The 27,483-nt window shown below is 41.9% G+C and overlaps 2 protein-coding genes across 2 annotated transcripts in view; one reads left to right on the top strand and one right to left on the bottom strand.

Annotated features, from left to right (window-relative positions):
* Positions 1 to 409: 409 nt before the first annotated feature.
* Positions 410 to 27,483, bottom strand: part of LOC114700576 (translation initiation factor IF-2-like) — a 47,704-nt gene continuing 20,630 nt past the window's right edge. The window contains exons 2-7 of the mRNA XM_037211917.1: positions 13,134 to 13,238; positions 11,690 to 11,877; positions 11,147 to 11,635; positions 10,564 to 10,615; positions 1,725 to 1,837; positions 410 to 779 (exon numbers count right to left, since the gene is read on the bottom strand). Coding sequence (XP_037067812.1) covers positions 663 to 779; positions 1,725 to 1,837; positions 10,564 to 10,615; positions 11,147 to 11,635; positions 11,690 to 11,877; positions 13,134 to 13,238 — 1,064 coding nt within the window. The 3' untranslated portion in view covers positions 410 to 662. The remainder of the gene's footprint in view (positions 780 to 1,724; positions 1,838 to 10,563; positions 10,616 to 11,146; positions 11,636 to 11,689; positions 11,878 to 13,133; positions 13,239 to 27,483) is intronic.
* The window catches only part of Cep83 (centrosomal protein 83), a 122,997-nt gene continuing 107,121 nt past the window's right edge, over positions 11,608 to 27,483 (top strand). The window contains exon 1 of the mRNA XM_037196807.1: positions 11,608 to 11,901. The gene's annotated coding sequence lies outside the window, so the exon portion shown is untranslated. The remainder of the gene's footprint in view (positions 11,902 to 27,483) is intronic.

The following is a 27,483-nucleotide window of genomic DNA, read 5'->3' as shown; positions in this document are numbered from 1 at the left end:
GGAGGGGCTTTGTTCTAAAACGTAAGCTGGAAAACTGATGAATGAAAATGTCCAAAGTCAATTGCTGTCCTCTACACCCATGTGCACATATGTGCAGATATGCACACATGAGCAGGCACACATACCACATGCAGAACTCTCTCTAGTAGAAACTAATAATGGCATGGTTCATGTGCAAAGATCAAGACACACAATAAAAATACCAAAACTGCCATCAAAGCTGGCATCGCTGAGAAGCAGCTGCTCTGCAACACTAAGCTAAGGAAACATTTAATGGTAATGTAGAATTTCCTAACAGAAAAATATGAAAAGCTCTCTGCAACAAAACAAAACAAAAAACCCACCCACTCAACCAACCCCCACCCCCCACCCCCACACACCCTCAGCAAAAAAGTTTAAGACTATCCACTTAAAATATGGCTAGCTGTGATGGTAAAACTGTGGACATGAATCACACTGACAATGAAGTGTGACCCCCAAAGCCTGGACAGGAAACCTTAGGGTGGGTTTATGGCAAGGTTACTCATACTGGAGGCTGAGATACTTCTCCAAGTTCTAATGTATCTCTTCTGCTAATCAGAGCAAAACTTAAAAGATGTGGTGAAATTTCCCCCAAAGTTTCCAAGTGCCTTCTGAGGTCAAAAGAAGAAAAATCTTGTAACTCAATCAGAAATGCGAACACTGGTGCAGGGTGGAAAGTTCCCTCGTCTGGTTTGCCAGGCTGGAACTGAACTCCTGAATTTTAATCTCCCCAAATTGCTTATTCTGTATCCAGCATCCTGGTTGAGAGGAAAAAAAGAGAAAAGAGGAAAACATCAAAACAGTCATCTTGGCATATACAAATTATTTTTGCCTTATTTGTGTGTGTGTGTGTGTGTGTGTGTGTGTGTGTGTGTGTGTGTGTGTGTGTGAGAGAGAGAGAGAGAGAGAGAGAGAGAGAGAGAGAGAGAGAGAGCGAGAGAGCGAGCAAATAATTAGCCAACAGTCTTCCAAGTGGTCTATCTTGGGGATTCATCGCAGCCTTTAAGCTACAAGCTATAAACTTCCTGGATTGCTCCCCACCAATGGCTGAGCATAGCACTGTCTGTTCAAAACTGGGACCTCTTAAGTTATATTCCTGCACTTTGGACTCTCCTTATTGAGATGGCCAAGGCTTTCTTGGAGCTGTATTGTAGAGTCTACACCAGTCTGAAGGCTCTCCTGGTCAACTTCTTTCTCCCTTGTATTTTAAACCCCATTTCCTTTAACCAATACTGTGCATCCCTAATTCTATCTTGCTACTTCTCTCAGAACTCAGACTCAGTTCTGTACTGCAGGATGTCTGGTATTCCTGGAGTCTCCTAAAATGCTATAGCATCAGTCCCCAATCTTGAAGCAACACCTAATTTATAAAACACTTCTTTTGAGAACAACTCAGAGTGTGATTATTAAGATTATAAAATTTTAGAGTTGGAAGAAATCTTATAGATTAAAAAATGAGAGAAGCTTGATCACATCCTTGTTTTTTATTCTCTCAGTTCTTTTTTCTATTCTATTTCTAGTCTCTTCTAGCCTAATTCTTGATCCTCAATTGAATGACAACTTTATATAATAGGTTGTAAGTATCAAAGAGACTGTACAGCTTCAGAATTTAGAGAAAAAAAAGTCAGAAAGCAATCATCTCCATGGTAAAGTAGGAAAAAATCAGTATATAGTGGATGGAGACATTTATATAAATAGCTTACCCTTTGAACTCTGCATAACGTTTTGTGGTCACGGTACTTTCCAAGATTAGTCTCAGGAAGATGCTCTATGAAAATGGAGGCGCTGTGAAATAACCAATAGTAGATAGCATCATCTACAAAAGAGCAAAGAACTTTGGCTTACAGTTGTTTGATAGGTATATAAAAGTGATTTTTTAAATCATGGTAAACACAACTCTATCTACTCTTTCAAAGAACTCATTATTTGGAGTATGTCTCTTCACGAAGGACATTACTCTTCAAAGGGACAAAAACTGGGTTTGGGACAAGCCCTTTAGATATTACCACAGTTTTTGGTCCTCTAAGGAGTCACAGTACAGAAACAGTCTATTTTTGTTTTAGGTTTTCATGGTCACGTGGTGTGTAAAACAGGGGTGTGTGTCAGGGGTAAAAATGCCTCCGAGCATTAATTATGAAAACAGAGAAATCTGGTCTAGAGAGAAAAAGGGAAAAAGGAGAGATGATGAATGAGAACCTGAGGGAAAGCATAATTATTAAAGAGAATGAGGGAAAGAGGAGCTAACAGATGAAGGGAAAATGTGTGTAGACTTTAAGACAAACATCCTTTCATTTTCCACTGAGCTACAGAAAACAGAACTTTTCCCCCTCGACATTCCACAATACACGCTATTCCTCATAGATTATTTCTGTTCCTGGCAACAAATTATTAAATGTGAAAAGTAATATTGTGATGCCTGCTCTCTGTTGAAAGAATTCTTATATCCCACACCATTCTGTGTTTTGCTCAACTACTCCAAATGTCCTTACTTTTTCTTATTTAAAATTTAAACGTAAAAGGGGCTGGAGAAATGGCTCAGTGGTTAAGAGCACTGGCTGATCTTCCAGAGGTCGTGAGTTCAATTCCCAGCAACCACATGGTGGCTCACAACCATCTGTTATGGGATCTGATCCCTTCTTCTGGTGTGCATGAAGACAGGTCACTCGCATACATAAAATAAATAAATATTTAAAAAATTTAAACGTAAAAAAGATTTCCTTATTAGGTTTTTCAAGTCCCATTATTTCATGAATTAGTAATGTGAACTTTGATTGATAATACAAAAGCCTTTAGTTTTATAGCATTTACTCCCATTGATCTGCCATAGTAGACTAGCTCATTTAATATTGTTTGGGCACTTTTTTCCCTGCAGTTTGAATGTATTCCTCAATGTTTAGTGTTGTCTATCTGGGATTGGTTCCCAGATGCTCTATGGATAAGAAAACTTACAGATCCTCAAGTACTTTTTATAAAATGTATTTGTCTATAACATATGTATATTCTTCTGTATCCTTTAAAATTAGGCCTTATATGTGTGTGTGCATATATATACATATGTATATAATCTTTGGCTTTTTGAGACAGGGTTTTTCTGTGTAGCCCTGGCTTTTCTAGAACTTGCTCTGTAGATCAAGCTGGCCTCGAACTCAGAGATCTGTCTGCCCCCCAAGTGCTGGGATTAAAGGTGTGCACCACTACCCCCTGGCTCTAAACCTATACTATTTATTGTTATAGTTTGGATCTTTCATTTGGGAAACAGTGGCTTCCCAGTGTGGTACCCTGAGGAGATAGTAGTGCCTTTCCAGGGTGGGGTCTGCTGGGAGGTCTTTATTGTGGGGAGCGTGTCCAGAAGGGGACAGCGGAACTCCAGACACCACTTCTTATGTCTCTCACTTCTCACCCATGAACTTGAGCAGTTCTGTTCAACTATATCAGTGCCTCTAACCTTCCTCATGCCTCACAACCTTTACTACAGCTCCTCAGGTTGTGGCGACCCCCAACCAAAAGTCATTTCCGTTGCTACTTCATAACTGTCATTTTGCTACTGTTATCAACCATAATGGAAATATCTGTGTTTTCCAAAGGTCTTAGGTGGCCCCCGTGAAAGGGTTGTTTGAATTCCAAAAGGGTCGCAACCTACAGTGCTGTGGATAATTGATGGAATAATAAAGCTGATTGGCCAGTAGCCAGATAGAAAGTATAGGTGGGACAAGGAGAGAGGAGAATTCTGGAAAGTAGAAGGCTGAGGCAGAGAGATGCTGCCAGCTGCCATGATAAGAAGCAGATGTTAAGATACTGGTAAGCCACAAGCTACATGGCAACTTATAGATTAATAGAAATGAGTTAATTTAAGATATAAGAATAGTTAGCAAGAAGCCTGCCACAGGCATACAGTTTATAAGTAATATAAGTCTCTGTGTTTACTTAGTTGGGTCTGAGCGGCTGTGGGACTGGTGGGTGAGAGAGATTTGTCCTGACTGTGGGCCAGGCAAGACTGGAGAAAACTCCAGCTACACCACAGGTTGACAACCAATGAATGATGAGTTCCTTGCTGTGGTGTGTTGCCTCACTAGCAGCCCTAAAACAGCAGGCCAAGTGATTATGCATGACAATCCCCCAAACTGGAAGCCACAATGAACTCTTTTCTAAATTGATCACCTCAAGTTTTTGTTATAAGCTGACACCCATATAATGCCTACTACAATATAAATACTAAGCAATTAAGGAATGACAAACATTTTGGATGTCTTCAGTACAGTTCATAATTTTTTTCCAGTTTTTAGATTCAGGGTTACTCTATGTAGCTCTGGACATACTGGAACTTGCTCTGTAGAGTAGGCTGGCCTCACACTCAGGGCCTTTAACTCAGCCTGTCTCTGTCTCCTATGGCTGGGATTAAAGACATGTTCCACCACACCTGACCATGATTATTTTTCAGTATCAAAAGATCAGTGGTTGGTATGACTGTGCTTATCATGTTCACCCCGTGTAGTGGTATTTTTTTTTTTAATGAAAAGGTATACAAATAGATTCAATTTAAATTAAGTTAGCGCATATAAATGGGTTTCATTACAGCATTTTCATACATTTGTCTGTGACATTATACTTCATTTGTACCTACCTCTCTCTGTCTGTCCATTCTCCTACTCCCCTTTTAAAATTCAACTGTGTGTGTGTGTGTGTGTGTGTGTGCGCGCGTGCGTGCAAGAACATGATGTGCACGCATGCCACACATGCAAAGGTCAGAGGCCAACTGTGGAGTCTGTCCTCTCCTTCCACTTTCAGGTGGGTGCTAGGGCTCAGACTCAGGGCTTGTGTGGCAAGTGCGTTTACGGCTGAAGCCATCTTGCTCGCCTTCTGCTTCCCTCTTCCTGCTCTCCTTCCTCCTTTCAAAGAGACACAATCTTTCCAAATGGCGATTTTCCATCTCACAGCATCCATGGACATCAACCTATTGGTCCCCAGGGCTGATTTGTGCTCCACTTTCCTCTGAAGTGGGAACACTGAGCATTTTCCTAATGACTAGTCAAATTACTCGGGTATCTTGATATCAGGAAGGGAGTAGCCTTCTTAGCAGCCATTAGTATTTCAGCAAATTGAAAGGTATGATTTCTATAATACTTTTAAATATATAAGCTATTGTGGCATAGTTAGTATAGAATAAAATGTACTTATCTTAGATATTCAGCTTGTGAGTTTTGACAAGTGTGTTATAACTATCACTTGAGACAAAATATCGAACTGCTTAATCATTAAGATTCTTTACTCTTTTCCTACCCTGTTGCTGTCTCTTAAAGTCACCTTGAAATGTACAAAACTTCTCTTTTTCTTGGATGCCATATGAATAGAACCAAATATTTGTGAGATTTATCCATGTTATTGGGTGTATAGACAAGTATGTTCTTTTATTGCTGACTTGTAGTCCAGTGTGTGACTGTATAATTTTTATATTTTAACTGTGTTCCTGTGATAGTTAAGTGATTACTTTTTGTTATTGTGAACAAGGCTGTCCTAAACATGTAGTTTTATTGTGAACGTGAATTTCAGTTCAGTCAAGTAACTGAGATTAATGGCTCATGCATAGGCTAGATTGATGTGTAAAGAAACTGTGAAACAGTTTTCTAATGTATGTTTCACTAACACCAGCTATGTGTGAGTTCCAGCTGCTCTATATCTTCACTGACATTTGGGCTACTCAAGACTGACTTTAGCTCCTCAGTATGTGAAATGGAATCTACTATACTTGAAATCTGCATTTCTTGTGACTAAAGATTATTGAACATTCTTCTTTGTCAAGATACTCATATACAATTTATCCCTTAATCATTTAAAATTTTAGGTTATTTACTCATTTTTCATTTTTTTGAGACAGGGTCTCATATAGTCCAGGTTGTTTTCAAAATTTCTACGTAGCATGTGATGATTCTGAACTCCTAGTCTTCCTGTTCCCACCTCTTACGTTCTGTGATTCCAGGAGTGTTTCACTATGCTTGGCCCCTTAATCATTTTAAAATGTGTGATTCAGAAGTGTGGAATGTATTCATAATGTTGCACTATAACCCATCTCCAAAACTTTTTTTACATCCTGAACAACTGATACTTTGTACTTATTAATCAGTAACTTCTGGTTTCTACCTTCCCCAGAGTTGGCAACTATTATTCTATGATTTAACTAAGTAACTCTTAAGTGGAAACATTCTATCCGTTCTGACTGGTTATATTTTATTGTATGAAGAGCTACCATCTTCGGTCCACCCATGTTGTAGTATAGGTCAGAATGTCCTTTATAACAGTAAACAGTATTTTATTGTATGAATATACCATGTTTCACTTACTCATCCATGCACAGACATTGTGATTGTTTCCATGTTTTAGCTGTTTTGAATAATTTTGCTACAAAAATGGCTCTTTGAGATTCTGCTTTCAACTGTTTTGGGTATACACTAGAAGTGGAATACTAGATTACTTCAGAATTCCATTTTAAAGTTTTGAGGAACTGTCACCCTGTTTTCCAGTGTGCTCTTACAACCCCACCAACAATTCGCATGAGTTTCAATTTCTCCCCATCCTCACCGAGCTAATAGTAGTCATTCTAATAAGTGTGCAATGATAATTCATTTTGATCTACGCTTGATTCATGGTACTGAGCATCTTTTCATGTGCTTATTGGCCACCACCAGGGGAATGCCTATTGGAGTGTTTTATGACCCTCTTGCCCCTTTTTTCAGAATGGGTCTCATTAAGCAGCCCAGACTGGCCTCAAGCTCACATTCCTGCCCCCACTATTACCACTTCCAGCTTTTTTTGTTTTGTTTTGTGCTGGGACTACAGGGATACACCTGTTTATGGTGTCCTGGGGATCCAACCCAGGGCTTTGTGCATGCTAGGCAAAACTCCACCAAATAGGCTACACCCCTAGTTCCAACCCTCAGTTTTTATTTTTATTTTGCAATTTTTCAAGTCTTTGTGTATGTGTGTATGTCTATGTTTGCTCAGGTACGTGAGGCGGCTACCAGAGGGCATAGGATTCTCTGGAGTTGGAATTACAGGCAGTTGTTAGCTGTCTGATGTGGATGGCGGGAACTGAACACTGGTCCTCTACAAGAGCACTGACCCATTTCTTCAGTCTTCCAGACTTTGAACTGCATTGTTTTTGAGTTTTAGTGCTCTACATATCTGGGTATCTTATCAGATACATGATTTACAAATATTTTTCTCGTAACCTATGAATCAATTTTTAATCATTGATAGTGTCTTTTATGCATGTGTATATGAGTGTGCAGGTACACATGTATGTATGCATGTGTGTGGAGGCCAGAAGACAACGTTGGGTGTTTGTGTGCCAGTATTATACTGTTTTTGTTCCTATGGCTCTGTAATGTGATTTGTAATCAGATACTGTTCTTTCTCTAGTATTTTTCCCCTTCAGGATTGCTTTGACTATCTGGGGTCTTTCATATGACCATATGAAGTTTTGGATTTTTTTCCAACCCTATTTCTGCAAAGAATGTGGTTGCATTCTTTGATTTCACTGAATCTGTAGACTACTTTCCTAATATTAGTTCTGATGACCCATGAAATAGGTTTTTTACTTGGTCTTTTAGGGTTTTCAACTTGTCCACTATTTCAAAGTTTTATTTTAGAAGTTCTTACCTCATTGGTTAAGTTTATGACTAGGCTGTTTTGTTTTTGATGTAACTCTCTCTTAATTTTCTTATTCTCTGTAGCACAAAAGGTTTGGATTTTGATGAGGTGACTTTTTTCTTTCATGGTTTGTACTTTCGTGTCACATCCAAGAAAATGCTATCTGATTCAAGATCATGAAGATTTCTGGCTATGTTTTTTTCCCTAAGAGTTTTATAGTTTTAGATATTACATCTCAGTCCTTGGTTCATCTACTTGTAACTGGAGTGAGGTAGATTCCCAACTTCCTTCTATACGTGACTGTCTCGTTTCCCCAGTCCATTTATCCCTTTTCCTATTGAATATTCAATATTTTTACAGAAAACCAACTCACCAAGTATACATTTCTGAACTCAATTATGTCTCACTTATGTATACAATTTAGGTTTATGACAGTACTCTCTATTGTGTGTGTGCATGTGGTGCATGCATGTTTGTGCATGTATGCCTGCCTGTGCCCATGTGTGGAAAATAGAGGTCTACGTTAGGTGTCTTCCTCTATCAATTTCCATCTTATTTTTTAAGAGGGTCTCTTACTAAAGCTGGGGGCTGCTGTTTAGGTAGACTAGCTGGCCTGCAAGCCCTTGGGATACAGATGTGTGCTGCTGTGCCTCGTTTTTACATGGATGTTAGGAATCTGAATTGAGGTCTTCATGCCTGGGCAACAGAAGCATTTTACCCATAGATTCATCTCCCCAGAACTGTCTTCTTATAGCTTTGTAACAAGTCCTGAAACCAAGAGCCGAGTTTCTAATCTATAGACACTTTCTTTTTGCTTAATTGCATTGATTAAGGTCTCCTAGGTCTTTAACAGTGTGAAAATTTATTTTTTGTTTTCTTTCTTTCTGAGATAGGATCTTGCTATGGCCGTGAACTCACAGGCTGAAGGTACATCACTGTACCTTGCTTTCCTAAGTAGCTGATAGCACAGGTGTGTGTCTCCTCATCTGATATAGAAACTTTTGTGTTAATGCCATGCATGATTTTAGTGGAAGCAGATTTTCTATTTCCCCATTACGTTTTCAAAATATGATAACTAAACTACTCGAGGAAGTTCCCTTCTGTTCTCAGCTTGCTGAGACTTTCTAATGTTAATGAGTTTTGATTTTTGTAAAATATTTTTTTTCTGTGTCTATTGGGACTATGGCTTTGTTTTATTCTTGTTCCATTAATATTATAAATCCCTGCCCCATATTAAATTTTATCCTCTTTGGTCATGGTATCTAATTTTCTTTTTGTAAATTTTAATTTGATAATATTTTGAGAATTAAAAAGTCTGTGTTTATGGAGAATATTTGTCTGTGATTATAAATGTTCTTGACAAATTTTGGTACTAAGATTATGCTGAACTCATGAAACTAGAGAGTGTTTCTCATTGTTTTGTTTTCCGAAACAGGATAGGATTGGAACTCTTCCTAAAATGTTTGATGAAATTCACTAGTACAGCTATATGGGCCTGGAGTTCCTTTTGTCAGAAGGTTTTTGGTTATAAATTGTTCTAGACTGAGTTACTTAAATGTTTTATTTCTTTTGTGTCAGTTCTTATCTTGCCCCTTCCCCTTCCTTCCCTCAGGTCGCACACACGCTAGCAAGTGTTCTGTCACCGAGCTCTATCACCAGCCTCAGGGCAGCTTGGGAAATCTACTACTAGCATAAGTAACCCAGGTATCTCTCTAAAAGCTACATAATTCTATTAGTACTGGGACTATAATAGTGTGCAAATTTACAAATACAAAGGCAAATGACAGATAAGAAAATGTGTAATACATAGCAGAAAGATGCATGTATGTTCAGAAGGAGCAAAAAGAATCCAGTGGTAGAGGGAATTCCAGGACAGTGTGACAAATACTATGAGGGGCACAGAGAACACAGCGGGTGGTGTTAGTCCAGGAAGAAAAGTCAGAATCAAGACACGCAAGTGGTATATTAGCTTGCAGATCTACAGGTCAGTTAATCAAATCTATGGCAAACGAACCCCAAACAAACAAAACCATCCTAGACCTGGTCCCAAGGTCACATAATTGTGAGGGCCTGCAGTCAACTGGTTCTCCTTTCCCTGGTACATCTTTAATTAAAAATAAAACATGACTTCACTTTCATAAAACAATACATTTATGAATTAAAAATCCCAAACAGGATTAAAACATCCAAAAGATAGAAATCACTCTCACATTCTTTTAGATTTTTGTACTCATATATATCAACATACATGTATTCATATTCTGTACATTGTGATCTGTATTTTGATTTTATGCTTGGGCAAATACATCCCAGATTCTATGGGCATCTGTAATGGAATGTTTTAATGGGTCAAGAGTATTCTATTGTATGCACACACCTCTCAACTTGTATTATTTATACTTGATTTTCTAAGAGCTGTATGTTGGGAATATTTTTCTTCTTGCAAATGATACAAATGTACTTTTCTATGGCTATTTTCAATTTTATGGGTGTATTACAGTCTTTGTTATTTCTTGTAGTTTACTTTATACTTGGAAAAAGCCTTTCTAATTAAACTCAGGGTTATCAATATATTCACCTTTGATTTTCTACTTAAAAATATTTTTAGTTATGTGTGTATGTGCACATGAGTGCAGGTGCTCACAGAGGCCAAAGGTGTCAGATTCTCCTGGAGCTGTAGTTACAGGCAGATGTGAGCAGCAAGACCTGGATTCTGGGAACCGTTGGAAAAGCACAGAGCGCTCTAAACCACTGAGCTATATCTGCACCATAGATTTTTCTCCTATTTTTAATGGTTTCATTTTTTTTAAGTGTTCCTCTAAGCATTTACTCTGGTGTGAGAGATCAAGCTTTTCTTCAATTACTAATCATTTCTCCTGTTATCTTTCCCTCACTTACCAGTGATTCTTTCACGGATGCTCTCACTGGTTACTACTGTTGACTTCAGGATCTGGGAAAACCGTAAAACATAATTGAATCCTCAGAACTCGGGGTTAAGATACTCTATAAACACGCTGCAGCACTTGATACAGCAGTGTTCGGTCAATTGCTACGGTCAATGTCACACACACACACACACACACACACACACACACACACACACACGGTGTCTGGTTTCTCTGTTCTGATCGTGAATGTGTCTCCCACGTATCTCCTTGAGATAACCCACCCCTAACAGTCTACTTCGGATGCCCCTCCATTTCAACAAAAAATGCGACCGTTCAGTTACTGAGCAAAAACATAAGCTATGCTTCCCGATGCACTCCCGAGGCAGGACGCCTGCCTCTTCTCCCACACCTACCCTGAAACGCTGAAATTCAGTCTAGCTCGCTCATCTCAGCCTTTTCTGTTACTAGTCTTGTCAAAGCTGGCACCGCGTGTCAACTTTAGCTCACAGCCCGAAAGGCCAGGGGCTCACGCTGGCTGTGACTCCCTCCGAGGGGCGAGCCTCCAGGATGACACTGGGGCAGGAGATCCTGACCTGACTGTCCTGGTGGCGACTCTGCAGAAAAAGGGAAATGTGACCAGAGCGGCACCGGGGCAGAGAGTCCCTCAACCCCACCGGTGAGACCGGCTCCACGACCCGAGTGTCCGGGGCGCGACCTGACGTCGCCCCGGGCTCACAGGGACGCCCCAGAGCGGCGTTGCCACTTTGCCCACCGCAGGAGCAGCAGCAGCCGCCGCAGCAGCAGCCGCAGCCGCAGCCGCCGCAGCCTCCGCGGCCCTGGCAACCGTCGCCGGCGTCCCTGCATCCACCAACGGCTCCGGCCGGGGACGGCGCGCGGCGCTGATGACGTGGCGCGCGCGGGGGGCGGGACTTCCTGCCCGCGCGCCGCTGCGCCCAGCTCCGGACCGCGGTCGGCTCGGCGGCGCCGAGTGGCGGGGCGGCGGGGCTGAGGGGGCGGCGTGTCTGCCGAGGAGGCCGGGCCGCGGAGGAGGAGCCGGGCTTGCCGCCGCCGCCCTCTCGGCCCTTCGAGTTTCCCGGGCTACCTCCTCAGCTCTCCCCAGGCTTGGGCGCCCTCGCCGATCGCCCGGCCCGGCTCGCCGGCTCCTCTGCAGCCCGCGCGCGGCGCGAAACCGCGCCCGGCGTGGCCGGCTGGGCAGACACCCCAGCGTGGGGGCACCGGACCCCCTCGGCCCCCATGCCTGGGCGAGCAGAGCGGAGTGGGTGGCGGTGGTCGGAGCTGTGCCGGGGTCCCCCGGGGGGGCGAGCTACAAGGACGGTGGATGAGTTTGGTAAGTGACCTCTCTCTTTTTTTTGGGGAGGGGGGAGGCATGCAGGTTGGAACCCTGCAGCCCTCCTCCTCCATTCCCGCCCTTGAACCCCGCTTTGGCTTCCTGGTAAAGCAGTGGAAGCGCGCGTGTCGGGAAGGCAGGCGGTGAGATGAGTTCTGATTGCAGTTTTTGGAAGCACGTGAAACTCCTTACCGGAGCTCCTTGGTGCACTGCGGCATGGTAGCCAGCCGGGTAATTGGCTTCATGGGGAGCGCCTCCCCGGTTTAATTTGTGGTGGAAAGGCTAGGCTGTCATCTTCCTTGTCCTTTAAGACAGCTGTGGCAGTGATGTTTGCTGAGGTAAGTTCTGAAATATGCTTAAGTATGTTCTGGGCTTGATCCTTGGATGTTGCTGGGGTCAGGCCTGAAATATGTGAAGTGTGTTTTGGGCTTGATAACTTTGGCAAATCCTTAGTCCAGTTTCTGACTCTAATGAAAGGGCACGTGGCCTTTATCTAGCGTTTTAAGTCTTTGGTCACCTTCTAATTACCAAGCCACTTCCTCCTCAAAGATGTCTAGGATAAGGTTAAATTTGTTCCGAACTTTTTAATATGTGACGAATTCGTAATACTTCAGAGTATAAAGTACTCAGCTGAGGTCTAAAGAACTGAGGAGGTATAAACGCTGTGCTTCTGTTACCAAGCAACATCACCGTAAACAAGTCTAATTTCAATTAGAACACAATTAAATGTGGCCTAGTAAACTGAGTTCAGAGTTCTCCACATTTATGCTTTTAGCCCATAGGTGGTTACATTTCTCATCTTTTGTATTCAGATTTGATTTCCAACCACGTTAATTAGAGTTAGTAGAATGCTTTGATTTTTCTGTGTCACACATGACTTCTTGGAGACTTGCAAATGGATTTCAGTTGTTCTTCGGTTGTTACTTATTCCAGAGTATGCTGAATATTTCTCTTTGAGTATTTCTTTTCTAATGAGATAAAGTATGCAGGCTGTATTTAGTAATATTCTCAAATAACAAGATGATAGCAATTTAGAGTTGCATACAACATTTGGAGATTGCAAAACACAAGTTTTTAAGCCCTGGTATTGCAGTTGTTGAACTCTCCACCTGTTGAACCCTAATATAGAACTTGTATGGTAAATTAAGTGTCTTATTTAATTTACTTTTTTAAGTGGTCTGTTTGGTGGGGGAAGCAGTAAGATTGGGTCTAGCTTTGTAGCCTAGGCCTACTTTGAATTGGCAGTTTCTCTTCCTCAGCCTCCTGAGTTCTGGGGCTGGATGATGATGAGGACATAACTGCTGTAAGGTACGGTTGAGGAGGAGAGTTGGTTGTAGCTATGAGGGAGAGAACAGAACAGCCAGAGGCGTCTAGAAGGGTCCAGACTGAACATGGCCCACAGAACAGACCGGGCCGTGAGAGGAGAGAGAGGGGGAGAGCGAAAGAGAAAAGAGGAAAGAGGTCCAGGAGTCTAGAGCAGAACCAAGAGCCAAGAGAGCGAGTAGTCAGAATGGCCAAGGTTCTGTCGGAAAGAGAAGCTGGGGAAGAGAAGCGAAGGTCGAGAGCTGGCCAGGTTTAGGGCAGGGGCTGGGGTATGTCAGCCCCATAGACTCTGTCCCAGGTACTTGTGAGTTGGAACCGAGGGAGCCTAGAGGCTGGCATAGACTTTAATAGCTAATACTACAAACATGAGTTAATGGGTTAGCCACATACCTGGCCTCTTTTGCCAGAGATAAGATTGACTCCTTTTAGCAAGGAGGAACTATCTTAGTCCCCAGGGAGTGCTGGCTTTTATCTAAATGCCAGACTTTGGGACAAGGAATGTCTTGGGACCTAACAGGCCTGAATGACTGGCTTAAATGATCTTTTTGCTGTTGTTTGTTTCTACCTTTTTTTTTCTTTGTTGTTGTTTTAAATTGAAGCAGGGTCTTAGACTTTAACTCAGACTTCAAACACCTGGCAAACCCTTGTTGCTCAGCCTCCCCAGTGTTGGGACTGCATGTATGAGCCACTGTGCCTGTAAACTGATAGATGATGTCCTTAAATTCAAACTATTAGCGTGGTAGTTTATAATTGGCCCCCATAAGCCTATAGAGAGTGGCACTCTTAGGAGGTGTGGCTTTGCTGGAGTAGGCGTGACCTTGTTGGAGGAAATGTGTGACTGTGGGGGATGGGCTTTGAGGTCTCCTTTGCTCAAGCTTTGCTCAGGGTGACATTCAGGCTACTTCCTGTTGCCTACAAGGTGTAGGACTTCTCAGCTACTTCTCCAGCACCATGTCTGCTTGGTTACCTCCATGTTTGCCTGCACACTGCTACATCCCACCGTGATGACTATGGACTGAACCTCTGAACTGTAAGCAAGCCACCTCAATTAAATACCTTCCTTTAGAAGAGTCGCTGTGGTCATGGTGTCTGTTCACAGAAAGAGAAACCCTAATTAAGACAATTAGCAATAGGAATTGGAACATCAGGACTGTGCACTCTTAATACAATCTGTGTAGATTTCATTTTAGTTGTCATTTCCTGTGTCCTTCAGATGCTGATGTTGAAGTAATGAGCCATTGAGGAATTGGGCGAGAAAGAGAAAAAAAAAATCAAGAATGATTCATGTTGTGCGATGTATACCTTAGTAATTGGAAATCAGCGTTATATCGGGGAATGTTCTAATTCAAGAATTGTAGAACGAATTCTTAAGAGAAAGATCAGTGATTTGTCATATGTACTGTATTAGGCTCAGTATGTACTTTTCTTAGATTGTTTAACAATGTATACTTCTGGGAATGTGTGTTCATAGCTGTATAAGAATGGCCTGCCAACTGAATTCTTTCAGAATATATTCACCTCTTGCTGTGTGTATATGCACATGTGTGTGGAGGCCAGATCAAGTGTGTCTGATTCACTAGTGCTGGAGATATTGGCAGTTGAGAGGCCAGCTAATGCTGGTGCTAAGATCTCTGGGTCTCTGCAAGAGCAGCAGAAGCTTTCTTTAACTGCTGGGCCATTTCTCTGGTCCCACCCCACCACAACTGACTTCTTAAGACGACTTCTTCAAAATTGACGTCTCTCCTTGGCTTTCCAGATTCATAACCATTATGGCAAAGGCGCCTTTGTCCAAACTGTTTTTCTGCCACTATCCTTTAAACCCGCCTTCTCGTTCCTGTGTCAATCTTAATTTCTTTCTACCTTGTCCCAATTTCTTCCTGTAAAAAAATGTGAACGATACCTTCCCGATAAGGTTGAGTTTCACCCCGACATTTGAAATTCTATAGTATGCATTTGTGAATCCTATCTCTTGGACACTTAGACTTTATGATCTGTTATCTTTTCTTTCTTGACTAGATTAACCTCTTTCATGGGCGTATCCTTTCTTCTTTTCTGAACAGAAGTCACTGAAAGACTGTTTCCTGAGTGACAAATGTTCATTTGTACCCCCACCTGTAGTGGTATTGTGTTCCCCAAAATGTTGTGTACCTTAATAAACTTATCTGGGGTCAGAGAACAGAAAAGCCACTAGTTAGGCAGTGATAGCACACGCCTTTAGTCCTAGCATTCCAGAGACAGAAATCCCTCTGGATCTCTGTGAGTTCAAGGCCACATTGGAAACAGCCAGGCATGGTGACAAACGCCTTTAATCCCAGAAAGCAAGCCTTTAATCCTAGGGAGTGATGGTAGAAAGCAGAAAGGTATATAAGGTGTGAGGACCAGAAACTAGAAGCATTTGGCTGGTTAAGCTTTCAGGCTTTGAAGCAGCACAGTTCAGCTGGGATTCATTCTGGATGAGGACTCAGAGGCTTCCGGTCTGAGGAAACAGGATCAGCTGAGGAACTGTCGAGGTGAGATAGCTGTGGCTTGTTCTGTCTCTCTGACCATCCAGCATTTCACCCCAATAACTGGCCTCGGGTTTGATTTTATTAATAAGAACTTTTAAGATTCATGCTACACCCACCCTTCCTATAGTCTAACGGAAGTCAGAACATGGTTGGAAGATGTAGGAAGGGCAGCCATGAACCACAAGAACGGAAATTAAAGAATGGGGATCCCTGGAATCAGAAGGAAAGATTTTGTTCCTAGAAAGTGTGAATGAATATTTGAGAATTTCCCATGGCATTAGCATCACTGAGAACTCCCTCAAGAATTCTGGCTCTACTCCCACGTGGGCTTGGTGAGTTTGGTCAGTTTCCTGGTTCCGCTTTAGAAGAGCCTTAGTTTTAAAAAGGAGCCCTCAGTCTCTTTCCTTCCTCCTTCCTTCCTTCCTTCCTTCCTTCCTTCCTTCCTTCCTTCCTTCCTTCCTTCCTTCCTTCCTTCCTTCCTTCCTTCCTCCCTCCCTCCCTCCCTCCCTCCCTCCCTCCCTCCCTCCCTTTCTCCCTCTTTCGTCCCCATGTTCTCCCCATCTCGTTTCACTCCTTTCCATCCTACTTTTTACTCACTCAACATTTAATTTATGAAACCATGGCAGTATTTTAATCTGCTTCTCATAACTTTGCAACCCTCTGAAGTTCATCATATGTCTGTTTTCTGTCAGGACTACAGTCTCTGGATAGTGGAAGGATCACTGACTGTCAAGTCTAGTGCTGTTTCTTTTGTATCTGAGCACTGTTCTAGGAGGAGAGAAGTCAAGGAAGCTGGAAAGTGCTCAATTGTTGCTGCCTGTATGTTATTTCTAAAGAATTAAAATTTAGAGCGAGGAGGAACCTAAGGTCTGATCGCTTCTTTTTGGAAAATAATTGTCGTTCTCAAAATATGTCTTTAACATTTAGGTAATTTTCATAAGCTTGTCATAAGTCCCATGCCTGATGTTTATGGCAAAGAGTGGCTACAGGTGAAGGTATAAAAAGGTGAAGTAGAGTTCTGGAATAGTTGTATAAATCTTGGCTTAGGCTTTAAGTGAGCTAGCCCGCCCAGCTTCTGAGTTGTTGCCCGGGTAACAGGGTTGCAGGAGAACATAGCAACCACCGAAAACTACAGAGGTTTTCAGGCCGCACACCCAGCCCCAGCGCTCGCTTTTGTATTTCTCATCGACACCACACTTTATTTTAAAGCCAATACAGTGTCAAAGAGCATACACTGTGTGACTTTGAGTATCTTTTTCAGGGTGCTGACATCATTTCTTGTGCTTTTTTTCTCACAGAGATGCATTATAAATGTTTTTGAATAATAGTGTATAAAATAGGTATAAAAGATACCTGAAAAGACTGGGTCAACCAAAAATCTGTAGAAAAGTTATTAAGTAATTAGTATCAGCCTTCTCTGCAGCGTGGATATATTGCTAGCTGAAACTGGAGTGAAGTTGAATTGTACTTTTCTTCTGACTTCAGGAGCTGCATGGAAACCTTAGACCAGTAAACATCATTTCCTAGCTCTGTGATTGTGTGAGAAGAGAAGCAGAGATTTAGGAGACCAGCCTGAGTGAGTGCGCTGCTTAGTTAGTTTGTCAACTTGACCGAAGCTGGAGTCATCCTGAAGGAGGGAAGTAGGCAAGCCCCTTAGGACATTTTCTTGATTAGTGATTGATTGGGTGGCCCAGCCTACTGTGGGCGGTGCCACCCCTGGGCAGGTGGTCCTGGAACGTGTAAGAAAGCAAGCTGAGCCAGCCAGGAGAAGCAAGCAGCGTTCTTCCATGGTCTCTGCTTCCGTTCCTGTCTTGGGTTTTTGCCCCAACTTCCTCGGTGATGGACTGTTGTTACCTAGAAGTGTAAACTGAAATAAACCAGCAGGTATGGTGGCTCCCCATTTACTCCCAGCACAGGCGGCAGAGGCAGGTGGATCTCTATGAGTTTGAGGCCAGCCAGAGATTTGTCTAGATAGTAAGGCTGTCTGAGAAAACAACAAAACAAAGAAGCAAACTCTTTGTTTCCCAAGTTATTTCGGCCAATGTTTCATCACAGCAATAGAAAACAAACTAAAATAGTCACTTAACTTTTCTTAGTCTATTTTCCCATTTGAAAAAAATAAGTCTTCGAAGCCTTCCTTCAGTAATAGCCTCAAGTCTTGGCTTGCAGGCGCTCAAAAAGGCAAAACCCACAATTCACTGCATTTCCCATCAGGTCCAGTCAGGGGCCAGCATATTTCCTTCCTACATCCCTCGCACCCACATATGATCAAGCACATCCAGTGTAGTTAGGTCAAACAAACTTGTTTAGGGGAGTGAAAACATGTGGCTTGTTATGGCCCATAAACAGTAGCCTCTGGCGTTTCAGGAAGTATTGGTCTTTGGGCAAGGGGCCTACAGGTTAGAGGCATTTTTGTTTCGTGAATCTCTTTGGCACCGTGATTAAAACTTAAAACATTGACTCTCACCTCTGCACTATTCTAGACACTGGAGAAATGGAGAATAAGACTGTCGTAATTACCTTGCTGTCTACCATCTTAAGCACCATATTGTCTGCTGGGGAAATGAAGAAACTTGTGATTTAACACAGTAAATGCATTAAGGATAAATGTGAATATATTTTGGGACATGTAGGAAGGACACCTGACCTAGATTTACAAGTAAAACACACTATAATTTAGTTAAGTATAGTTTGAGGGTGAATACAGACACATTCAACTTATACTAGAGGGGGATAGGATTAAGTCAGGGAGTAGGATGGAGGAGAAGTTTCTGGGAGAGAGAGGGAATCAGGAGTCATTAGCAATAATTGGTAGTGAAGATCCTGGATATAAAGGATAGGGAAAATGTGTGGGATCAGAAGAGGCTAAACACATGCATGCAGAATGTAGATGGAGACAGTAGTGAGGAGAACTGGGGTAAGATCTCGGAGGCCAAAGTGTACGTTATGGTGATATTTTATTTGTACTGAAATGTAATTTTAATTTTATGTTAATAAATAAAGTTGCCCTGGGGTCAGAGCTATTAGAGCCATAGCAAGAGCGTGATGGTTAGAAGAGCTAGGTAGATTTCTGTGTGTTCAGGGATACAGCCAGTATTGGAGACATATGCCTTTAAGACCTGGAGGGCGGTACTTACAGGCAGTGATGAGGCAGTCATGTGGTTGGGTTTAGAACCAATGAGAAGGCAGAACAGAAAGACTATTTAAACACAGACAAACAGGAAGTAGCTCTCTCTCGGGGAAGTTAGGAGCACTGCAGGAGGTAAGATTTTATCTCTGAGCTCTGACCTCTCGGCTTTCTCTCTTTTACATTGGCTCTGTGTTTTTTATTTTAAAAAGACGATTGGATACATCTACAGTACGTATCATATATCTTCACTGATTGACACTGCAGCTCTAATGTAAACCTGTCTCTGGAAAGTCGGCCTCTGTAAAGATCTGAGCTTGCTAGTGAAGACAATTAAGCCTTGGGTTAGAAGTAAAACAGAGGGAAGAGTTTGGGACCAGAAGTCAAGGACTAAAATGTTGGCTATGTAAACTTTACCAACTACTTAACTTTTCAGATCAGTTAATTTTTTTTTTTTTGTCATTACTGTTTTTATGTGGAAAGTGATACTTTCCTGAACAGTTGTTTGGTATCAAAGAAGGCAAGTTGTAATGCCTGACTCGGTCACAGTGGACATTAATGCTATACTGTATTTTATCCATTCTAATGTTAGAAATTCTCGTGAGATATGTACCCTTCTATTTCTCCCCTTCCATACTCCTAATCTTAATTTTTTTCAGAGTGATCAGGGGTTGGAGAGATGACTTGGCAGTTTAGAGCATGTCTTGCTCTTGCAGAGGACCTGGTTTGATTCCCTTCACCCACATGGTGGTTCACAACCATTCTTTTGTTACTCAATTTCAGTGATCTGATGCCCTCTTCTGACCATCAGGGGCACTGAGCATGCACATGGTATATTGAAGCATGTTCTTAATTAGTCTTAAAAATAAAAGTCTGGAGTCAGATATTGAGGGTGAAAGCTGAAAGACCAGAGAAACAGAGTAGCCAGCCACTTCTCACCTCTTCTAAATCTCAGACTGAATGTCAGGGGTCCTGTCTCTATGCATCCTCAAACTACATGGGCTGAGATCATCCTGTCTCCACCTCCCTAGTGCTGGGATTAAAGGTGTGTGCCACCACTGTCTGGTCTCTATAGTTAACTAGTGGCTAGCTCTGCCCTCTGATCTCCAGGCAAGCTTTGTTTGTCAGAACACAAACACAATATCATAAAACAGTATATAGATACATACATCTCACATAGAATAAAATATATAAATTTAATAAAGAATTGATCAGAATTCCTGCCTTTTCTACATGGATGTCATTCCATATTTTCTATAATGAACATGTTGAGTGTCCCTTTTTAAAAATTATGTGTTACTAAATGTATATAAAATATTATATATTGTAAAAATTCTTTATATATTCTGGACAAAAAAATTAGATGATTTTTGTGGCATGTTTTTTTCTAGTGTGTTTTGATGTGCAAAGTTCTTAATGAAGTCTAGTTGATTTCTGTGTGTTCATGTGTACTATTCTTTGTTATTATATATAAGGTTTTTTTTGTTTTTTTTAATCCAATCCTAAGTTACCAAGGTTTTCTGTGTGGTTTTTCTTTTCTCTCTTTCATTTACATCTGGAATCTATATTGAAATAACTGTATATTTGTATAAGATTAGGTTTTTCTTTTTTAATGTGGCTGTCATATTTCCTAGCTGTAGCAAGTATCTTAACAGGTATTATTAATAAAAACAAACCTGAAGCCAGGTATTGGGGTGAACACTGGAAGATCAGAGAAGCAGAACAAGCCACAGCTTCCTCACCTCGCCAATTCCTCAGCTGATCATGTTTCCTCAGACTGGAAGCCTTTGAGTTCTCATCCAAATGGATCTCAGCTGAACTGCTGCTAAAAGCTGAAAAGTTTAACCAGGCTAGTTTCTGGTCCTCAGGCCTTAAATACCTTTCTGCTTTCTGCCATCACTTCCTGGGGTTAAAGGCTGTTTCCAGTGTGGCCTTGAACTCACAGAGATCCAGATGGATCTCTGCCTCCAGAAGGCTAGGATTAAAGGTGTGAGTGCCATCATTTTCTGGCCTCTATATCTAGTGGCTGTTCTGTTCTCTGACCCCAGATAAGTTTATTAGGGTGCACAATATTTTGGGGAACACAATATCACCACACCTAGCATCATTTGTTCAGAGACTCTTCTTTTTCTTTTAGTTGTTTGGATGTCTTTGTAAAAGTATCAGTTGGAAATAGAGCCAGCCCTGTTAGTGGGAATGTGGGTGAGCCCCAAAGCTGTGAGCATGGGAGAACTATTCCCATTGCTCATCTGTCTTGTGGCCGAATGGGTGGGGGAAAGGCCCCTCCCCCCCATCTACACCTGAGGCAGGTGTGAGAACTGGCCCTGAGGTCACGAGCAGGAGAGCTGTCCCTGTCCCTCGACCAGCGGCATCACCCAAGAGAGCAGGCCCTACACCAGGGCAACAAAAATAGAGCCAACCCTGTTTGTGGAGGTGTGGTTGATCCAGCTGTCCCCACCACTCATCTGTCATGTGGTGTGGGTGGGGGAGAGATGCCCCCCCTACCCACCGCCCCTTACTGCGAGGTGACCCTCTCCCTTGCCGGCTGCAGTGTTGGGGAGAGTGTCCCCTGTCCCTCGCCTGGGCAACACCCTGGAGCTGGCCCTGATGATGTAGGTGGGGAAGGGTACCCCTGAGGGCCTGGAAGGGGAGCTAGCCCCACCCCTCGCCCATTGCTGCAAGGGTGAATTAGCCAGACAGTGCTGGAGAGCTCACTGGTGGTGAGGACAGGCGAGAACTGGAAGGCTGACCTGCATAACCCTGCGGCTGCCCAGGCCCAGACCCAAGGTTATGACTTGACCTGCCCCAACATCCACTCCGTGATCTGCTGGAGCATGTGAAGGGGCCAGTCCTGCATACCCAAAGCTGCAGGATCTCCTCACCACCACCACCACCACCACCACCACCACCACCACCACCACCACCACCGGATATCCAGGAGGAGCCTTAAGTGAGGGCCCAGAATTAATAGGGTAGTAGAAACCCGAGGCCTCGAACCAGACCAATGACTGCAAGCTCAAGCTTGGTCTCTCTGTCAGACATCATGGTGAGAGCAGAGAGCCTGGCAGCCCCCTGCAACCCCATCTCTAGGAAGATACCATTACCACAGCACAATAAAGAAGCTAGGGCAGCCTTCCTTGTCTTTGGGATAATAGTTCTCATTATATAGTGCCTCACACTTTATAAAAACTCTTTTCAGCTGGGCATGTTGGCAACATGCCTGCAATTCCAGCATTCAGGAGGCTGAGGATGGAGGACCATGAGTTCAAGACCAGCCTAAACAACATGGATGAGGTAGGGTTTTTATCATAGCAGCATGTGGGGAGGAGAATTCCCGGGTTCAGGACCCTGATTGGCAGACATTTGTTTAGGGGTATCTTGGTAAAAAGGGAAAATAGGTGTGTACTAGGCTCAGGGACATCTAGCGATCTTATCTAATCTTTTCTAAAGGTTGGAATGTCCGATACTTTCTCTTAGATGCTGGCCCATCCCTGGGTGGTGTTAGCTTATGGCTTTTCCTGGATCCAGGTTTTGCCTGTTATAGCAGCTGTTTGGGGGCCTGCCCCACCCCCCCATAGTCAGCGCTCTAAACCACCAAGCCATCTCTCCAGCTCCTCCCATGTTTCTTACTGTAGTGAGCTAGTTACTTTGTGGTGCTCAGATGGCATACTTTTAATGATTTCAAACTTCTCTGAGGGGGCAGTGATTTTATGTTATGCATGTCTGTGCATGTAGGTTGGAGGTTGATGTGTGGTATCTTCCTAATAGCTCTCTACCATGTTTTTTGAGACAGCATATTTGACTGAACTTGGAGTTTACTAATGTGGCTAGACTGGCCGACCAACAAGTTCCAGGGATCCTCCTTCTCTACTTTGCATGACAGATGTTCATCATTGTGTCTGGCTTTTTGTGTGGGTGCTGGGGATCTGAACTCAGGTCTTCATGCTTACATGACAAGCACTTTACTGACTGAACTATCTCCCTAGCCCAGACTATTCCCTATCTTAAACTAGTTTTGTGACTCAGTATATGGTACATCCTTGAAAATGTTCTTGTGTGTTCACTAAGTATGGTAACACACACCTGTAGTCCCAGCACTTAGGAAACTGAGGCAAGAGGATCTCGACAAGAAGACCACCCTGGGCTGTGTGATGAGTTCTGGAAGACCACCCTGGGCTATGTGATGAGTTCTAGAAGGCCACCCTGGGCTATTGAATGAGTTCTGGAAGACCACCCTGGGCTATAGAATGAGTTCTAGAAGACCACCCTGGGCTATATAATGAGTTCTAGAAGAGTACCCTGGGCTATTGAATGAGTTCTAGAAGACCACCCTGGGCTATATATGAGTTCTAGAAGACCACCCTAGGCTATATAATGAGTTCTAATAGAGTACCCATGGCTATTGAATGAGTTCTAAAAGAGTACCCTGGGCTATATATGAGTTCTAGAAGACCTCCCTGGGCTATATAATGAGTTCTAGAAGAGCACTCTGGGCTATATAATGAGTTCTGAAAGACCACCTTGGGCTATTGAATGAGTTCTGGAAGAGTACCCTGGGCTATTGAATGAGTTCTAGAAGACCACCCTGGGCTATAGAATGAGTTCTAGAAGACCCTGGGCTATTGAATGAGTTCTGGAAGAGCACCCTGGGCTATATAACGAGTTCTAGAAGACCCTGGGCTATTGAATGAGTTCTGGAAGAACACCCTGGGCTATTGAATGAGTTCTGGAAGAGCACACTGGGCTATATAACGAGTTCTAGAAGACCACCCTGGGCTATTGAATGAGTTCTGGAAGAACACCCTGGGCTATAGAATGAGTTCTAGAAGACTCTGGGCTATTGAATGAGTTCTGGAAGAACGCCCTGGGCTATATAACGAGTTCTAGAAGACTCTGGGCTATTGAATGAGTTCTGGAAGAGCACCCTGGGCTATATAACGAGCTCTAGAAGACCCTGGGCTATTGAATGAGTTCTGGAAGAACACCCTGGGCTGTATATCTAATGAGTTCTAGAAGACCACCCTGGGCTATCTAATGAGTTCTTGGCTATGCTGGATTAAGTAGTGAGATCCTGTCTTAAACAAATTATTTGTATATTTTGTAGTCTTCAGGTGGAATGTTCTGTCAGTTATAATCATGGTGTTAGTAAGGTCAGTCAACTCCTATAGTCTTAACTATTTTTCACCTTAGTTGTCATTCATTGCAGTCTTCTCTTTTTAATTGTCTTTCCCTCCTTGTATGTTGGAGTTCTGTTAGACACAAACACTTGTCATGGTGTACTAATCCTTTTGTCATTATTAAATATGATTGGTATGGAACATAATTAGTATTAATAATATTTTTTGTCTTCTGTTTTGTCCTCTATTGCTATTCTAGCTTTCTTATGATTGCTATTTTGTATACCTTAAATTTTTTTGTCCTGTTTCTTTTAACCTGTTTATGTCTTTGAATCAAAGAAATATTTTGTAAGGAATATATAGTTGGAGAAAAACCGAACCAGTGTAGCATCCTCTGTCCTTGGAATGGAGTTAATTAGTTCATTAATGTTTAGTGCAGTTGTTGATATTGTATATTTATGCTATTTTTTCAAGTTTTCTATTTGTCTTTTTTTTCCTTTCAATAACTCTTGTGGGATATTTTGATCGCACTGTGATACTCCAGACTGTTGATAAAGTTTATCTTAAATCAGGGGGAAGAGCCAGCAACTAGCTGACTGGAATTAGCCATAGAGAAGCAAGCAGTTTGGATAGAGAAGACATACAGGAAGGAAAGGACCGGAACTAGAGTTTGAGTTTCCTTTTGGTTTTGGGACGAGGAAAGAGACGTGCAAGGTCAGCTGGTTGCTACTCAACTTCTCTGAGCTAGCAGGTTTTCACCCCAGCCTCTGACTCCTGAGTGTCATTGATAAATAGAATGATAGAGACTTAAATTAAAACTGCATATCTCAGCTCCTGGTGGGGTACTGACTGTGGGTCTGTGGGGCCACAAACAATAATTAAAATATCAGTAGATTCATGTGCAGCTGCTTAGCTGACAGAAAAACATGACATAACTTTGAAATGTTGTTTAGTGTACCATTCAAATTGTTTTGTTTTTACTGTATTTATATAATGGATTTTCTAGAAGTTACAATATGCTTTTTAAGCTATAGCTTTCTCTTTCAGAATAATACTAAATTCTGTTAAATTCCAGAACTTCCCTCCAATATAGCTCTTTTTCCTTTCCTTTTTGATACTATTATTATCACATACACATATATTACAATTATGCATATTATAAGCCCAATAATGTGGTATTATAGTCATTTCTTTATGTAGTTTAATGTCTTTAAATGAAATGACACTCTTTACTGCTGAACCTAGCCCTATTTATTATTAAGCTTGGTTTTTTTTGTGTCTGTAAAGCTTTGTGTTCAAAAAAGAATCAGCATGCTGTGTTCAAACTGACCCATGCATGGACATGTGCATCACAAAGTGAATTTAAATACAGGCTGCTTTCAAGTCTGTCCTGGCTTTACTTTTCACTAGGATTCTTGTTTGTCTGTGTGTGCAGCTCCTCTAGATAATGCTGGTGACCTGTGCCTGCTTGGGTATTTGGTCTACATGTTTGCAGGTTTGTTTTTTTTTTTTTTTTTTTTTCTGTCTGGGATAGTGGACAATTTAATCAGGTCCCTACAGTTCTCTTAATTTCTAGACCTGTGTGAAGTCCCTGGTTGGTTCTTTGCTTGCCCTAAAGAGAGCCCTCATCTGAGGCTATGGGAGCTACTGTTGTTCTCTGCTTGTCACAGAGATCTCCACTTGACAATTGACAGTGTACCAGAACACAGATCTCCTTCAGATAATGCTGAAGTTGTTTTCACTGTTACACTCTGTTGAGTTCCTTCACTGACCTGTGAGGAGATGGGAACAACCAGTGGTAAGGATATTGTGGACTCCGGTTATTCACATCCATAGCAGTTGTTTTCATGGTCGAACAACTGGACTGTTTTGTAAGCCTATCATTGGGTTCCAGAACACTGAAATGCTGGGTGTTGGCTCTTTTGTGAAAAGGATTTGTAGCTTTATTCCATTATGTTGGAAGTAGGAAAGCTGTATGACTTATGACTGAAATTCTTCTCTTCTCTGGAGGATAAAACGTATTTTGTACTTTTTAAATTACTCATAATTCTTTGTATAATATTAGATATTTATTAGTCACTTCAAATACACTCACTGAATTAGTTTCTTGATTTTTCTCACATATCAATTGGTTTGTGTTTCTTAGATTTGTTTCTTTGGTAATTTTTTTTAAAAATAAAAATATGGTTCCATCATCTTCCCCTTCTCTTCTCTTCCAATCCCTCCTGTGTACCCACCTGCTCCTTGTTCCTCTTGAAATCATGATCTCTTTTTCTTTGTTATTGTTACATATGGTTCTTGGATTTTTATATAAATACAATGATATTTATCCTGTTTTTATCTGAGTGTGTTTTCACTCCATAATTATTGTAACATTTATGCATTCCTTATTGTTTCTTGAGTGATAGTCTATTACATAAATAATACCACAATTTGTTTATTTTTTATCTTGTGATGGATTTGTGTTTAAGTCTCAGAGCTGTTTTGAGTAAGTGGTAAATTTTTTGTAGAGACTCATGCTTTCATTTTTTTGTTTTCTTATAACTTTTTATTTATTCTTTGTGTCTTTCACATCATGCATCTTGATCCCACTCATTTCCCATCCCTGCATATTTGCCCTCTGCCCTTGCAGCCCCCTACCCCCTGAATAAAATTTAAGAGAGAAAAGGGGGAAAAAATCTCGTCATGGAAGCTGCAGTGTGACACAGTGAGTCATGCAGTAGACCCTTTTGTCCACACATCTTCACTTGCAAGTGTTCCCTGCAGAGAGTCATTGGTCTGGTTGCAGGCCTCTGGTTCCTGCTGCACTATCGATGCTGGACCCCTGCTGGAATTCCTCCTGGTTATCCTGCTGCTGCCCTGTGTCCTGGAGATCCTGCAGCTTTGCTTTCATTTCTTAAGTGTTAATATCTGTAAATGAATCATTGGCAGGAGTACATGGTGAGTATAGGGTATGTGTGTGCATGGGTACACATGTTGTGGGTACCAGAGGTCAACTTCTCTCATTCTTTAAGGAGCTTTTTTTTTTTTTTTTTTTTTTTTTTTTTGAGACAGGGTTGCTCTGTGTAGCTTTTGGAGCCTGTCCTGGCTCTTGCTCTGTTGACCAGGCTGGCCTTGAACTCACAGAGATCCACCTGCCTCTGCCTCACAAGTGCTGGGATTAAAGGCGTGCGCCACCACCGCCCAGCTAATTTTTAAATTTTTAAAGACAGTTTCTTTCATTAGTCTGGTGTTGATGCAAGATTATGTTTTGGTGTTATAGATCAGAAATCTTCATGTTCATTTGAGTCTGTATGAACCTCAGGTACACATGGCTTGATGTTCTTTTTAATTTTTGTATATAAAAAGGTTGTTCCATTACTGTTTGTCAAAAAGACTAACTTAAAAAAAAAGATGTGTTTTAAGTGTTTTCTCTGCATGTATGTATATATGTGCACCATGTGTATGTCTGTTGCCCGTGAGGGTCAGAAGAGGGTGTCAGATCCCCTGGCACAGGAGTTATAGTGTA

Source organism: Peromyscus leucopus, chromosome 18 (assembly GCF_004664715.2).
Source record: "Peromyscus leucopus breed LL Stock chromosome 18, UCI_PerLeu_2.1, whole genome shotgun sequence".
Taxonomy (NCBI): Eukaryota; Metazoa; Chordata; class Mammalia; order Rodentia; family Cricetidae; genus Peromyscus; species Peromyscus leucopus.
The sequence above is the reverse complement of the archived record's forward strand: the minus strand, read 5'-3'. Positions and strand labels throughout refer to the sequence as shown.